Raw genomic sequence first — 17235 nt, 5'->3', positions numbered from 1 at the left:
AATCAGGAGGGCTCTCCTGAAATACATTATTTTCCTCCACTTCAGGCTTGAATACATTATGTTTTCTATCACAATGGCATAATGGATAGTCCTGAAGACCTTCAGTTAAATAGATTCAAATTCCCTACAGCATGAAGTCATCTTGATTAAAATATCAACAGTTTATCACAGATGGAGTTGGTCCAAAACACAATAATGCCCTTCAGGTAGCAGGTGTTTCTTCATTTTATTCACAAGACTAGATGAAAAGATGTAAAGTCCTTTTGTTTCTTGATGAGACTAGAATTTTTACCTATGAAAACAGTTTAGCAAATGCATGTAAACTTTAAAATTCCCTCAGTTCTTTTTAACATATTAAAATCAACATATTACTCATCATTAATTAATTCCATCTGAAAAAAGTGACTTGAAAAATGTGTAAAATTAAATATATTTGTAAAAACAAGTTAACTTTCATGCTGTGGAAATCTAACTCTACCCCTGAGCATTTGTTTCATATTTTTAAAATCTTAGATGGTTTCAAAAGCAATATACTAAAATTTAATGAGAAATTTCATACTGAATGTATGAGTTAAAAGGTAGGTAAAAATGATAGATGATATCAAGAGCAAACATACTAGTTTAGAAATGAATCATGGTGTAATATGGCAGAAATCAACACAACATTGTAAGGCAATTATCCTTCAATTTAAAATAAATTTTAAAATAAAAATAATAAATTTTAAAAAGAAAAATGAATTATTATTATATGCAGAAAAAGACATGACTCAGTATGTGTTACTGTGGTTATGAATTGTAATCAACAACACTCCCCTTTAGAACTATATTGTTATTAAATTATTGGTCAGTGGTTACACACCTTTTGCATCTGGATGCATGTATATACTTCAGACCTAGATTACAGATTCTCCAGGTTAGACTTTAATGTCATGCACATAATGCATAATGGCCACTCCTTCGCAAGGATTATCCCAAACAATCTTTGTCCTGAGCCCAGTGATGGACTCCTCTGGGGAAGCACCACTCCTTTCCTCTAATCCCTTCATCCTGCAGTCCCTTCTCTGAAGAGCTGAGACAGACAAAAGAACTAAGTCTCAAGGCTTTGCCTTGACTATGTAATGATGTATCTATTGAAATAGTATAAATATAAATGAACAGTCAGTCATCAGGAAGAATTTCTGGTGCTGTGAGGGACCCTTGCAAAAGGAATAGTCATGGTTGGCAAAAGTATCAAGGAAAGATTTGTGAAAGGCTGAATCTACCCGACTGTGTTGGACTTGATGTGGAGGGAAAACATGGGAACACAGAAGGAGGCACTCCTGAGAAAAAATAGAGGAGACTGGGCTGGGGCACCATATGCATATATTGGGACCATGTCAAAGGATACGGAGTACAGAAAGAAAGAAAAGGTAGCATTCATACCCCTGTTGTGTTTGCCATCTGGCTAGGATGATTTCCAACTAATGAGTGAGGTGAAATCCAACATGCTTCCACACAGACAGAAGCCTAAGCAGTACTTTGTAATGATGATCAAAAATATATATTGTGTTAATTACCAAGGTGAAATGATTGCCCTAATTCATGAATATAAAATATATGGTATGAAAGATTTCTCTTTGTAATAAATGTAAGTAAATAATAATAGGTACTTTTTAAATACAATAGGAATATAGGTCTTTAAAGTTGCTATTAAATGCCCAGAGGAATTGGGAGGAATATGGGAGCTCAATGTGACTTGATAGGAAGACATAAGTGTCAAATCAGTATAATTTTATAGTAAAGCTTTTTATAGTAATGTAAAGCTTGTTACTATAAGAGAAGAGAAATGTAAATGTGAGTGAAGCAAATAATAAAAGCAAAATCCAGTGAATCAAACCCTTCACATGGCACTTTTGACAACTTGCTCAAAATGGAGTCACTTGTACTAAGCACTATGACAGCAAACTAAGACTGTAATAACTAATTTAACTGCAGTTTCAACTTCCGTCAGGAATGTAATCTTAACTAGTCAGCACTAGAGACATTATCTGTCCAACAGAACCCTTCCATCCTCCTTAGGAGGGGACCTTCCCTGAAACAATGCATTTTTTTTTTTTTTTGGCTAATAATTTCCTTCTCCTGCACCCTTTCTGCCTTTGAAAACCTTTTTGTTTCTATAACTTGGCAGAATTCCTTTCTGTCTGCCACATGGGATGCTGCCCAATTCATGAATCGTTCAACAAAGCAATTTGATCTTTAAATTTACTCAGTTGAAGTTTTGTTATTTAACAGTACAGACCATATAACCCAGCATCACATTCAACAGAGTACTGGAAAATACTCTTCTAAGAACTTTAAGCACTGTATTTCAGTAAGTTTCCATATTTAAATATAAGAATAAATCATTGTGGTATTTTCTGCATGTATTTTATTAGGCAGGCTTTTCTGCATTATTATAGAAGGGTCCTAAATTATAAAGTTAACTCAGGTTTCAGATAAAACATGAACTATGCAGCCATGAGCTATTCAGACAAATGAGGCCTTTGATATTCTGGTCAGGCATTGTCCATCAGTGTGGGGCACTTCACCAAAGCATGTTTTCAGAGTAAGCTTTCTTGGAATTCTAAAGAGATTCTTGAAATGAACACACACGTGTATACATACATGCAGGCATGCATGTATGCATGCACACACACACATATACACACACACCCCTCCTTTTTGCTGCTGCTGGAACTTGCCAAAGAGTCAAAGTATATGAACCAAGTCTCATTAATATTAATATATACTTCGTTGTTTTGCTCCCCGAACACTGTCACTCTGTTAAACTAAATTAAAGCCCTGTCAGAAACATCTAATTAATCCACAGTAAGAAAATGCATTACTGTGTCATAGTTAATAAGCGGTTCAATGTAATCATACCTTGATCATTCTCCTGAGCAGTCCTGTCCTTTGTATGCTGTACTTAGGACCAGAATGTTTCACATTAATTTCTTTAATGATCATTCATATATTAATTACAATGGATAGCTACTCTCCTTTCAGATGTATAAATCATCTAGATTCTTTCAGTGAAGAGGATGGGCAAGGAAATATCTAAATAGAGTGAAGAAACTTGTGGGTCTTCGACTAACTGTTACCACAAAGAGTTTCGGAGAGTCAGTTACAACCTGTGTTACAACCTGTTGTGTGATGGTTGTATGATGTTGAGCTCAAAGCTGGTTCCTGTGCTCAGTTTACCAAATTCCCCAAAACATCTGAACCATAAACAGCATCACCCTTTGATGGGAGGAGGCCTCCCAGGGCCAGGTCAGCAGAGTTGTGATAAACTCCCTTTGGCCATGTGCTGTCCGTAGGAAACTTCGCGAAGCTCAGAGGCATCACAAACTGAAATCTTACCTTAATGAGGATCTGAATGGACCCTGTGGCTTTTGTGGATATGAAATACCAGAAGCTCATGGTGCAGGCAGCGCTGGATTCTTGCCGCAGACCACTCTTGAGGTGGGCTTCTTCGCCCCGCAGGCCCACTGGAGTAGCTTCCAGATACAGGAAGTGGCCTGGGAACAAGATGAAATTCAGAGCATGCCAAAATAACATGGACAGGATCATTTTAGTTTTTCTATCGTAGGGTTTTTAATTACATTTCATAGGATCTCAACTGCCAAAGATGTTTCTACTTGAAAGAGAGAGGAAATCTAATAGCCTTGCCTCCAGCTCACTGACAGAACAATTTCCAACTGTCTGTGCTTTTAGCAAAGCACTTCACAGTGTGCAGATGAACTGATCTAACAGAATATTTATGCCAAGGACTCAATGAGACAGTTACAGAAATCATTTCATGGACTCCCCAAACTATCCAGTTACTGTGAAACAATGCGAAGATTTTCTATGAAATATAAATAGAGAAATATGACATGCTTTCAAAAAGTCACCTTTTGAGTGCACAAATAAAATGCTGAGAATTTTAATATACAACATACAAGGAAAGATACTGAGTTTTTGGCTTATTTATCCAAATGTCCAAAACATTTTACGTATGTAGAGCTGAGTGTTAGAATGGGACTCAGACCTTCCTTTCTTTGGCATGGTTGGTCTGGCTTGGAGAGCTCTGTTTTATCATGTGCTGTGTCTTAGCCTCTCCGTCATGTCTGACTCTTTGCGACCCCATGGACTGTAGCCCATCAGTCTCCTCTGTCCATGGGGATTCTCCTGGAAAGAATACTGGAGTGGGTTGCTATGCCCTCCTCCAGGGGATCTTCCTGACCCAGGGATCGAACCCAGGTCTCCTGCATTGCAGGTGGGCTCTTTAGGGAAGCCCCTATTTTATCATAGGCCTGTGAAACTTCAATATTTAAACACCTTTATTCTACTCTGTAACAGCCAGGAACTCAAGATCCCTTCTTTATTCTGCTTATGTCTTTTGCCCCTTGACCAAAGAATCTGAGAAATAGGTTCAGCTCACTGTAAAAATGAGCCATTCCAAGCACCCTTCACAGAGATGATCTTACAGCTACATCTGCATAGCACCTTTAGGGCTTTCTAACTGCCTGTCCCCAAATACAGACCATCTCCCTTGATCTTGACAACTCCACGGCAAATTTTATTATCTCTGCTGGACAGAGGAGAGATTTGAGAATCTGAAAAGTTACATGACTTGCCACTGATCAAATGAATAGTAGAATTCAAGGTTATTGATTACAAATGTGTCATTTCAAAAAGGTACCTGAGGGCAGCCTATGTTATCATCCATCTACAATTATCAAAGCAATATTCAATTTTAATTACTCACTGTTATATATTACATAGTGTCCCCCCCCAAAAGATGTGAAAGTCCTAACTTCTATCCGGGTTACTGTAGGCTTCTTTGGAAATAGGGATTTTGCTGATGATCAAGTTAAAATAAAGTCATGAGGGTGGCCTCTAGTCCAATAAGATTATTGGAATGAAAAGGAAAAATTTAGACACAGAGACATACATAGAGGGAAAACAACGCAAAGACAGGAAGGGAGTCCCAACTACAAGCCGAGTAGCGTCCATAGTTACCAGAAGCTAGTGAGAGGCAAGGAATAGATTATTCTCCTTCAAAGTCCTCAACAGGAACCACCAGCCCTACTGACACCGTGATTTCAAATTTCTAGTCCCCAAACTGTGAGACAATAAATGTCTGCTTTTAACACCACCCCATCTGAGGCTGTCTGCTATGCAGTCCTGGGAGACAAAGGTACTCATTAAATGTTTGACTTAGTTGTCCTGGCACCACGGTGGTCTCTCTGATGCTCTCAGGAAAGACAATGTGATGCTCACTGTGAATAAGATTAGAGTAACTGGAACAATCTGATAACTTACCATTTTCATTTCCAAGTGTGTGGTCTCTGGGGGGTCTTAGGCTCTGTGGAGAGCCAACCCCCAAAACCCAATCGAAGTTTTCAGCCAAGGAGTTTTGCCAACCACACCAGCCTTTTTCAAAAGTACAGGAGCCACCGCATTCATTTTCATCAGTATAATCTCCACAGTCATCTACAAAATCACAGCTCTGCTCCGGTTTAAAACATTTGCCATTCTGACATTCCCGATAGCCAAGTGGACAGTAACCTAAAACAAACAAACAAACAAAAAGGATGAGGAAACACTCCTACCATGTTCATGAGGTTAAAAAGTAGGGAGAGTAGATTCCCTTTAATATGTGAAAAAACATGGTGTTCTTAGGAGTTTGGGGTGTCTGACCTCTGTCTCTCTCTCCCATAATCTCCTCTAGGGTTCTGGTCTATAGCTCATTCACAAGCATCATTCAAAATGAAATCAATCATTTTATTGATCTAGGAATGTACTCCAATCGTCCTCAAATGTAGCATGTCCTGTGAGCTATCCTCAAAGAGATAAATCAGATCTGAAAACCAAAAAGAGGCTTTCTATATTTAATCCTGAAACAAGATCTTCAGGGTAGTAAGAACTTATGTAACACGGGGTATTTGAAGGTACATTCCATCAGTATCCATGCACTCCATTATTTATCAGAAGCCAAACATATATCACACTTCCTCAGAAGCAGGGGCATGCATATACAACTAATATATAACCTTCCAACAGATTTTTTTCCTCCAAAATGCTTATTTATTTCATAGTTATATGGAACTTAAGGAGCAATTTTCCTACAAAGCAATGTTATTCATAAAGACTTTTCTACAAACTTTAAGATAAAGCACGATGCTTTTGCATGCCTGAGTTTGAACTGATCTGATAAGTCATCAGTTATGTGACTTGGATCATTCCTATATTTGATGAGTTTTAGTCTACTGATCAAAAAAAAAGAAAAAAATAATAGTAAAGAGCTAAACTAATTAGAGAGACTTGTTTATATTGGGGATCCTCAATCTCTGGGATTTAATGCCTGATGATCTGAGGTGGAGCTGATGTAATAATAATAGAAATAATGTGTACAATAAATGTAATGGGCTTGAATTATCTGGAAACTATACCCCCATCCTCACTCCACAGAAAAATTATCTTTCACAAAACTGTTCTCTTGTGCCAAACAGGTTGGGGACCTCTGGTTTCTAACACTAGAAGAGTGCTTGAACATTCACAGGCACTCAGTAAGTATAAGTCAAATGAATTAGTTAAAGTGTTTTGGAAATAATAAACTAGTTCAATAGGCACGGTCAAGTGATAAATATTCTGCTCTAATATTTCAATAGAACATAACCACCGTGGTTGACAATATTTCAGTAGGAAAAGTTTTGATGTGGTGACGTCAGCTTCCCATTTGCTTTGTGACTCTATAGTACTTGAATTTTTGTTTCCCTTCCTCCTTGGTTGGCCAGTTAGGGGACCTGGTAATACCACTTCCTACTTCATTTTTAGATGGGCGTTTCCATGGCTGGAGAGAGTGTCTGGAGGTTGAGGACTAGTGTGGATTAGAGGAAGGAGGTGATTCAGACATTTAATGGAAGGTGTTCTGAGAATTGGAAACTGCTGCTGATAGAGCCTCATAGAAAAGCTTTCATGTTCTCGATCAGTCTCACATTTTAGAAAACAGATGGCTAAGACGGGAGAAGTGGCAGGAAAGGAATGGAAGGCCGGGTAGAGATTAGCGGGGAAGAACTGGTGCTGAGAATTCCCAGCCACTTTGTGTGCTAAGCTCTTCTTGGACTGCACGTTCAAGATTGCCTAATTAAATGGCCTTTATACGTGCAATGCCTTTGAAAACAAATTTCAACTATGCATTCTATCTCTAACAAAACTTTCCTGTCTTCTAGGTTAATTGCTAACATTTTCCTTTCTTGCAGTGTAAGATTAAACTATTTTTATTTAGGTGCCCCGTTCAGCCGGCAGATTGGAGGGTAAGACAAAAGACCTTTGCTGTTTCAATTACAGAGCTTGACTGAGAATTGTAACATTAAAGCATTTTTGAACTACACAGAAATGGAGATCAGTTACATTAACCCTCTCATTTATAGATGAGAAAACTGAGGATTATAGATATTAAGAGACTTGCTGAATTCTCAAGAGGAATAGTGCAATTTGGATCCAGGTCTGTTGTCTTCAGAATTATTTTTTAAATCCACTGACTTGAAGAACAGTGGTAGGTCTACTACCATAAGACACAAGATCACCGAGGGATGAAACACTGTTGTTGACTACCAGATGCATTATTTCTCATGGATCTGTTGAGAACCTGAGAAATTACTAGATCATTTGATTTTATATTATTGACATTTGTATTGATTCTGTCCATTTCAATTTGTCTGGGGAATAAAAGCAAATTTACTGGTTTTGAAGATGTTTTTCTCCAAAGCAACTGGGTCAAGCTAAAATCTAATTCCTTTAAAACACACAAGAAAATAACTTGGACATGTCTCTAAGTGGAAACATGAGGAAAAATATTACAAAATCAATATAGCTAATATTTTAAGGTAGTCACAATGTGAATCACTGTTTTACATTTATAAAACATAAATATCTGCATAATTTAAAATACAATAATTCAAATATTACACAAGATTAATTTGAACAGACAGCCCTCTAGGTTAATAAAGAAAATTTCACTGCGATAATGTGCTCTTATCCATAAAACAATACACAGCATTTTTTGGTAAATTTAAGGGAGGTTATCAACTAATATTATTTAACTATTTCTAAATTATTTTCCATGCCTATTGTTTTGTCCAAAGAAATCAGCTACCTAAAAGTAGGGTGTATATGTTTAAATGATTTATATTAAGGATCTGATGAAACTGTGTTCATTTTTACAGAAAAAAATACTGTTTAAATTAGGCAGTGACCCTCCTGATGGCAGCTTAGTTTTGTGTGCTGTGCTTAGTCGCTCAGTTGGGTCTGACTCTTTGTGACCCAATGGACTGTAGTCTGCCAGGATCCTTCGTCCATGGGGATTTTACAGGCAAGAACACTGGAGTGGGTTGCCATGCCCTCCTCCAAGGAACTTCCCAACCCAGGGATCGAACCCAGGTCTTCCGCATTGTAGGCAGATTCTTTACCATCTGAGCAGTAGGGAAGCCCTTGATTTTGTAAGGAAGAACAATTTACAAAATTTTAAAAACTCCCACGTAAACTTCAGAGACTCTGAAACTTAATATGCTTAAATTCAAAATCTGATTCTTCCCCTTCAAACTTCCTCACTGAACAGCCTTCTCCATCTGTGTTAATGGCAACTCTATAATTCCAGTTGCTTGGAGAGAAAAACGTCGTGTAAGGAGCTCTGTATTGGAAGTCTGACTCCACTTTTTAATGTATGACTTAATGACTGACAGCCGTTCCCCATATGTTTTACATCCAGGGAATTTTCAAAGCATCTTGGTATGTATGTAAGCATCAGTCTTAGAGGTGATAAGATATATTCTAATTATAAGACTGACAATTGACAGAATTCATTGAATGATTACATATGATTTATGAGATAAAATATTACATATATTATTACTACAACTCCTAGAGCTTGGACTATCCTCAGTTTCAAGGTAGACCGCTGTCCAAAATTTGGTTCAGATATTAAGACTGATAACACCAGACAACACACCAGGATGGCATTACTCACAAAATGAGGTTTTCTAAGAAAGCCCAGGTGCTCCCTCTCTTGGTAAAGTAAAGTCGCTCAGTTGTGTCTGACTCTTTGCGACCCCATGGACTGTAGCCTACCAGGCTTCTCCCATGGGATTTTCCAGGCAAGAGTACTGGAGTGGGTTACCATTTTCTTCTCCAGAGGGTCTTCCCCACCCAGGGATCAAACCTGGGTCTCCCGCATTGTAGGCAAATGCTTTACCCTCTGAGCCACCAGGGAAGTCCTAATGGTAGAAGATCCCAAATATATCAGCCCCTACCTGCACACAGAAATCTTCTTCCAGGTCCTATCCCCTAACCAGCATAACTCTCTCCCCAGTTTCCTCTCCTCAGTCTCTTAGTAATAATAATAATATATATCTATATATAATACTGTACTCATATATCATATTTTATCTCATAACTCATATATAATCTTTCAGTGAATTCTGTCAATTTTCAATCCTACTCTGTAATGAGAGGTGATGTTACAACTACTTTTGCTTCAAGCCACTATCATTTTCTGTGTGTGATTTTATTACAACACTTTCCTTCCTGATCTCTGTAGCCTACCACTTCCCTGTATGGTACATTAAGCAATAAAGAATGATGGTGATGAAAACTGTTATATATAGAATGGATAAACAACACAGGGAACAAAGGGAACTGTATTCAATATCCTATGATGAACCATAATGGAAAAGAATATTAAAAAGAATGTAATGTATATATACACACACAGCTATATAAATCACTTTTCTCTATAGCCGAAATTAATACATTATAAATCAACTATACTTCAATAAAAATATTTACCAAGAAAAACCATGGAGATATTTTATATAAATTGAATGTCACTTCTCTGTCCCAAACTCTACAATATTTAAATATTATTCCCCATTACAAGGAACTAGGTCTTCTTGGAAAAATGGTCTATTTGGGGCTAAGGAAAAGAAGGTCCAAGATGAGCCTGGGAATTTTTTGTGTGTGCCAAAAATTAGAAAAGTGCTCAAAACAATTACATCATTATGATGAAAGGCTGAATTACTGGTCAAATCAGAAATAATTTCAACATCAAAATAAGTAATGAGAGGACTTTGGCTCTAAGCACATATATAAGAAAGAGTAAGAAGGTACAGAATTATTATCCAGCCATAAGCAACTAGAAACTTGGGGAAAATCTATGTCTGATGCTTATGCTCTGTGAAACTGTTTACACAAAAACAGGAGAAGCACCAGCTCAAAACAACCTCAAGGCCTAGCTGACAGTTCTAGACCAGGTCCTGAATGTCAGGAGATGCATTTCTTTATCTCATTTTGCAATTCTGTTTATATGGCAAGAGAGTTCAGTGGAGCAACCAAACCTTCTGGGTGATATGATGCTAGAAAATAAAACCTTTCTGGTTATTGTCTTTGCAGTAGGCAAACCACGGCAGACCAATTGCTTTGGGAGATGCCAAAAGATTTCAAAGGCCTTCCTATTTGTTATTTTTAAGCCTCTTGATACTTCCCTTTAGTAATTTTCAGCAAAAACTTGAAAATATCAAGGTTTGTGGGATCTACTTTAATGTTATTAGCATGGAGATAACATGTGGGAAAAAAATTCCATAACATAGATAGTGGTGGCCTTAAAGAATTGACAAACAAAAGACAACAACAACAAAGAAAGTAGAGGAACTGTGATTTGCAATAAGAAATGAAGGAGAAACAGGGAGGGAAGTCTAGGCAGAAAAAAGGCCTGTAGGTTTTAAGGATTCCAGCTTAACGTGGAATTCTAACGTGATTCCAACTGGCTGTGACTGCAGTCCTGCTGAGGCCCTAGCTGAGAAGAGCAGCATTCTGTACTTCTGTGCTTCCTGGGCAAGGCTTACTAGCCAAAGGCTCACTCAGCCCTCAACTGGGAACAAACTGCCAGCTGGAAAAAACATAAAAATATTGTGCCTGCAGGCTCCCACTTCTTCATTCCAAATAGTAGCAATCCAAATATTCAAAGAGTACTTTCAAACAGTCTTGATCAGGATGATGAAATTTACACTAACACAGTTACCACTCATGTTCATTCAAAATACACTGTCAGAACAGTTCATTCCTCAACTTTTACTCAGTTTTCATACTTAACATTTGAGAAATATTACGTTAACATTGCACGCTCACCTTCAATTAACTCTCTCTTAGAAGAACACTTAAATAATTACAAAGGAACCTGTAAAGATACACGTTTCTTAATAATTCTGACTTGGAGAACATTTCTAATGTCTTGGTGGTGAACGATTTATATACCTTGATTTTGAGGGTATCATACTTAGTAACATAAAGGAACGAGCTAGATCACTAAGCATCTCTGTTTTCTGAAGTCCTATTTCTGCTTTCAAGAAATGTAAAACATTCTTTACTGTCTTTCAGGGTACCAAGTAGAGGCTTTGAGTATTTAAGGCGAATTACTTTTATTTAAGACACTGCAAATGGAGCTGTTGCCATAAAACAAAGCTAGAGCTACAAGTATGACCTACAGTTAAATCTCAAGATCGAAATCACTTTAGGAAAATTGTATTTTGTACTTCTATGCAGTCAAATTTTTCCATCCTTCCTTTTATGACTTTTGACAATCCCATACTAAATAAAAACCTTCCATATGTTTTCCAGGACTGTATGATTAGTATAAGATTTCATTTTCCAAAGATTTCAAACCTTTGATGCACCTTAAATTGACTTTGGCTGCAAATGAACAATAAGATTTTTAAAGTAAAAAAGAGGAATATATACACAGCCTCAACATACATGTGTGCTGGTGTATTTATTGACTGTCTCTGGAAAGATACATAAGCAGTGAACAATTCCTCTGGAAATAGAAACAAAGACTAAAGTCAAAAGAAAAATTTTAATTTCTGCTCCTTTTTGGTAATACTGTGTGCATGTAATGAAATGGAAGTTTGCTTTATTTTAAAAAGAAACTGGTGAGAACAAAGGCCTGAACACACCAGGGCCTCATCCCAGTTTAAAGAAAGGGCTATAGTTGTAAAGTTATATTATAATTGGGAAATCCCAAACAGACTGAAGTTCCTTTGAGGAATACTAGCCTGGAGTTAGTGGCAAGAATGTTGACAATTTTCTGGACACCATGGCTTATGGGAAGTGTGAGACCGAATACACTCTACTCCATATGGCTATGGAAGAAATGTTGAAATTAAGGGAGAATTGAATCCAATTTCAGTTTTAAAAAAGGAGTTAGAAGGAATGCAGTGCTCTACCACAGTCAGGGGAAAGGCCAAGTTTGCTAAGGTGACAGAGAATCAACTCAAGGTCTGTTTGCTGCTCACCTTTCCAGCCTCTTCTCTGATCATCCTCTTCCCCTTAACTTCCCACCATGAACCTACTGGCCTTCATCCAGCCCCTCCAACCACAGACCCTTTATAGAAGCTGGACCACCTACCTGCCTCAACAACTCTCCCTTTGAAAATCATCAATCTCTACTTCCTGCAAGAAGCCTTGATTGGTCAAATCCTTCTATTATAACCTTCTTCAAAGGTTATAACCTGCCTTCAAAGAAGGCAGCTCTTCTTCAAAGGACTTTTCATAACTCTGTGTTATATGTGCCTGCATGGTTATTGGCATTTGACTCTTTCCACCGCCAGTCAGTAGGGTCCACGGGGGACTGAAATCGACACGCACTTCAAAGTGCTCACTATATGTTTGCTGGCTGAACAAAACAATGAATGAGTGAATGAATGAATGAACTGAGTAAAACAAAGAGGACAGCATAGTGATGACTGAGAGCTTCCTAGAAGATAGTGCATGCTCAGCTGCTAAGTCGTGTCCGACTCCTTGCAGCCCCATGAACTGTAGCCCCCCAGGCTCCTCTGTCCATGGGATTTCCCAGGCAAGAACATTGTAGTGGATTCCCATTTTCTCCAGGGTGTCTTCCTGACCCAGGGATCAAACCCACATCTCCTGCTTGGCAGGTGGATTCTTTACCACTGAACCACCAGGGAAGGCCTCCTAGAAGATGGCTGAGTGGAAAATGACTTGCTGTCCTGGTTGTTGGACGAGGATAACAGGCACGGGACTGTGTCTGAACTGATGAACTCTGAGATACAAGACTGAGAAAATTATACAGAGTCAGTCACCTCAGACCTATTTTGCTGTGATGAAATTGTCAAATACTTCTGGGTTTTCCTCCTTTTGTTTTGGATAGTGACAGTAGCTATTCAGTTTGTTCAAAATATACATTTTCAATACTTTAAGCAAAAATTTACCTATTACTTCTATAGGCAGAATTCATAATAGTCACAATCCCAAATTAATACTCCCTTTATATAATTTGATCCTATAACAAAGCAGTTTCCATTTGTAAACCCTATTGACCTGGTTAACAAAAATTTTATGTAATGAAACTAAGGCAATTATCTAATTCAAAGGGAAATATACAACAGACCATTTAAGCTAAATTCTATTAATAGGAAGCAAAGCAAATCCACAGGATTTGTGTGCCTAAATGCTACTCCCATTTGTTCAGTGTATTATGTCTAAAATTAACTGGGATAAACCAAACCATGTTTGAATTTGCTTTAGTTTATGTATTTTTCACTTAGTATATATCATTCATAGTGAGTTGAGTGCAAAATCCTTTTAAAACAAAATTAAAATATAGGCTCCCTTTCCTTCAAATATGTATTGTCCACCTAGGGTGAAACTAATTTTCAGTACTTCTGTGTGTATGTCTGTGTATATATATGTTACATATTTGTTGCATAAGTCACACATATTATATATATGTGTGTATAATTTTGTATATATACATATGACAGTATTAAATATATGAGCATGCATATATACTAAAATATGGTTAAAATGAGTGAAGAGCAATTCTAAAGTAAATGGTAAAATTAGTTATTTATCAATCACCTCCTATATGCTTTGCTTTGTGCTAGACATTTTATGAATATCATCTCTAATCCTCATAACAACATTGTAAGAAACATTACCTCTATTTTCAAATGTGGTAACTAAGGATAAGAAGGCTAAAGTACAAATTTACACACGATCGGTGCTACTTTCTCCATTCGTCCCATCCTCTCCTTCCTCTGCTGTGTCCACAAGTCTGTTCTCCTCTACATCTGTGTCCCCATTCCTCCCTTGCAATAGGTTCATCAGTACCATTTTTCTAGAGTCCACATATATGCATTAATATACAATATTTGCTTTTCTCTTTCTTACTACACTCTGTATAACAAGCTCTAGGTTCATCCACTTCACTAACACTGACTCAAATTCATTTCTTTTTATGACTAATATTTCATTGTATGTAAGGTACATGTTATTGGCATTTTAATACTTTCTCTTCAGTAAAAACTGAAGTGACCAAATGGGTAAACAGATGGAATCAAAGGATAAAGAGAGCCTAATACAATGAATTTAGTTACAAACTTAGAAGCACAAGCTAGAATCAAGATTGCCAGGAGAACTATCAATAACCTCAGATATGCAGATGACATCACCCTTATGGCAGAAAGTAAAGAAGAACTGAAGAATCTCTTGATGAAAGTGAAAGAGGAGAGTGAAAAAGTTGGCTTAAAGCTCAACATTCAGAAAACTAAGATCATGGCATCCAGTCCCATCACTTCATGGAAAATAGATGGGGAAACAGTGGAAACAGTGGCAGACTTTATTTTGGGGGGCTCCAAAATCACTTCAGATGGTGACTGCAGCCATGAAATTAAAAGACAGACACTTACTCCTTGGAAGAAGAGTTATGACCAATCTAGACAACATATTAAAAAACAGAGACATTTTTTGCCAACAAAGGTCCACCTAGTCAAGCCTATGGCTTTTCCAGCAATCATGTATGGATATGAGAGTTGAAAAGCTGAGTGCTGAAGAATTGATGCTTTTGAACTGTGGTGTTGGAGAAGACTCTTGAGAGTCCCTTGGACTGCAAGGAGATCCAACCAGTCCATTCTAAAGGATATCAGTCCTGTATGTTCATTGGAAGGACTGATGTTGAAGCTGAAACTCCAGTATTTTGACCACCTGATGTGAAAGAGCTGACTCATTGGGAAAGACCCTAATGCTGGGAAAGATTGAAGGCGGGAGGAGAAGAGGACGACCGAGGATGAGATGGTTGGATGGCATCACCGACTCAATGGACATGAATTTGGGTAAACTCTGGGAGTTCATGATGAATAGGGAGGCCTGGTGTGCTGCGGTCCATGGGGTCACAGAGAGTTGGACACGACTGAGGGACTAAACTGAAATGAGCTGAATACCACCCAGAAACAAATTTTAAAAAATTTCTTGATTGGTACATGGAAAGAGTAGCATGAATACATAAAAGGAGACCCACTAGGAGGCTCTTATGGTTAGGGATGAAGTAGGTTCAGACACACAGGAATGAGTATTAAGCAAGCAATGCCTGGAACATAGTGAATACTCAACTCCTTGAGCTGTCAACATTGTCTCTAGAAGAGTAGCTGAGCTGATGGTGAAAAGTGGCTGAAATTGGGAAATATGTTAAAGAAAACAGGGTCACAGAAATTTCTGATAGATTCAAAGGTAAATAATCAGTATGGGAAAAGTCAAGAACACTTTAGGTTTTTGGTATGAAAAATTGGCTGAATGAGTTAACCATTTATTCAAGTCAGGAGAGGAGGAAAATTTGAGACAGAATACACTTCTATTATTATTTACAAGAAAAATATTAGTATCATAATAGATAATAATAGAAATACCTTATTTTTAATAACATTAACATGTATTATACTGTCCTCATCTCAATTCCCAGGGGGATCAGAGACCAGGATTCCTTTGTTTAGATGAGAAAATTGAGCTGGAGGAGGTATAAATGGCTTCAACATCTATACATTCACCAAGACATTATCACAGCAAAGCACACGTTGGCAAATATTAACTACCTGCTGTATTTAAGTGCTCTCTCTGGAGAAGGATAATGCTGAATTTTCCTTGAAGTTTACTGACACATGGAACCACACATATGATGTGTTTAAAAAGAGAAGGGGGAAGAGTCACACATTGAGAGAGATGAGAAAGGGAATGAAAGCTGAAAGAATTTAAGTAATGAAGGTAATCAAAGGTAAACAAATCATTTCCTCCCAAAGTATTTGAAAAATACAAGGGAAAATAATGTACACACAAAGAAATTGACAGGAGACAGTCTAGTTTTCTTTTTTCCAGATTGTCTGCTACAAAATCAAGGCACTAAAAATTTTTGATGAAAATATGCAAATGTCCGATAGTTTTAGGAATATGAATTCCAGTTTTGGTGAGAGAAGGCTAACTGCTAATAGTTAAATAAGCAGAGCAGGCAAATTCACCACGCGAAGATCCACTCATAGAATTCAAAGTCTGGTCTTAATCACTTCTTTTAACCTTCCTGTACAAAAATTTTCCATTACTAAAACTGTTGTTAAAACTGACTTCACTTTCACGGTTGTTCTGAAATATAAATAAATGATCGTAAGATGCTTTGGAAAACATGGATCACTATGTAAATAACTATATAAAACTAAATTTAGGTGAACACATGCTTGGTTAAAAAGAAAAACATTGTTTAATAGTCATCACTTTCATTATCGTAGCTTCCCTGATAGCTCAGATGGTAAAGAATCTGCCTCTGAGGCAGCAGTCCTGGGTTTGATCCCTGGGTTGGGAAGATCCCTGGAGAAGGAAATGGCAACCCACTCCAGTACTCTTGCCTGGGAAATCCCATGGACGGAGGAGCCTGGTGGGCTACAGTCCATGGGATCACAAAGGGTCAGACACAGCTAAATGACTCTCATTTTCACGTCATTATCATAGCTAAAATTAACTGAATGTCAACCAATGCTGGGCATTTTATACATATTACCTCTAATTCTCACTACATTGAAAAATAAATATTACCTTGATTTTACACCAATATTAATTAACAAGTGCAAATTCACATTATTGGTATATGGCAGAGCTGGGATTTAGACACAAATGGATCTAACACTGAGGTTTGTGTTATTTTTCATTATAACTCATTACATAAAATCCTAGGCCAAATGGAAAAACTAAGAAATAAGAAGAAGCGAAGACTACATCTCTGTCCTAACAGAGTTTATAAATAACAACAATGCATACTAGAGGTTAGCTGAGAATATAATTCAGTATATGATGGGAGAACTGAATGGCATAAGTGAATTCTAAGAAAGATGAGTGATAACA

At 37.5% G+C, this 17235-nt stretch overlaps 1 protein-coding gene across 1 annotated transcript in view; it reads right to left on the bottom strand.

Annotated features, from left to right (window-relative positions):
• MALRD1 (MAM and LDL receptor class A domain containing 1) overlaps positions 1-17235 on the bottom strand; it is a 518391-nt gene that overhangs the window by 252222 nt on the left and 248934 nt on the right. Inside the window, exons 28-29 of the mRNA XM_020872693.2 lie at positions 5326-5571; positions 3379-3536 (exon numbers count right to left, since the gene is read on the bottom strand). Coding sequence (XP_020728352.2) covers positions 3379-3536; positions 5326-5571 — 404 coding nt within the window. The remainder of the gene's footprint in view (positions 1-3378; positions 3537-5325; positions 5572-17235) is intronic.

This window comes from Odocoileus virginianus, chromosome 9, assembly GCF_023699985.2.
Source record: "Odocoileus virginianus isolate 20LAN1187 ecotype Illinois chromosome 9, Ovbor_1.2, whole genome shotgun sequence".
Classification (NCBI taxonomy): domain Eukaryota; kingdom Metazoa; phylum Chordata; class Mammalia; order Artiodactyla; family Cervidae; genus Odocoileus; species Odocoileus virginianus.
The sequence above is the reverse complement of the archived record's forward strand: the minus strand, read 5'-3'. Positions and strand labels throughout refer to the sequence as shown.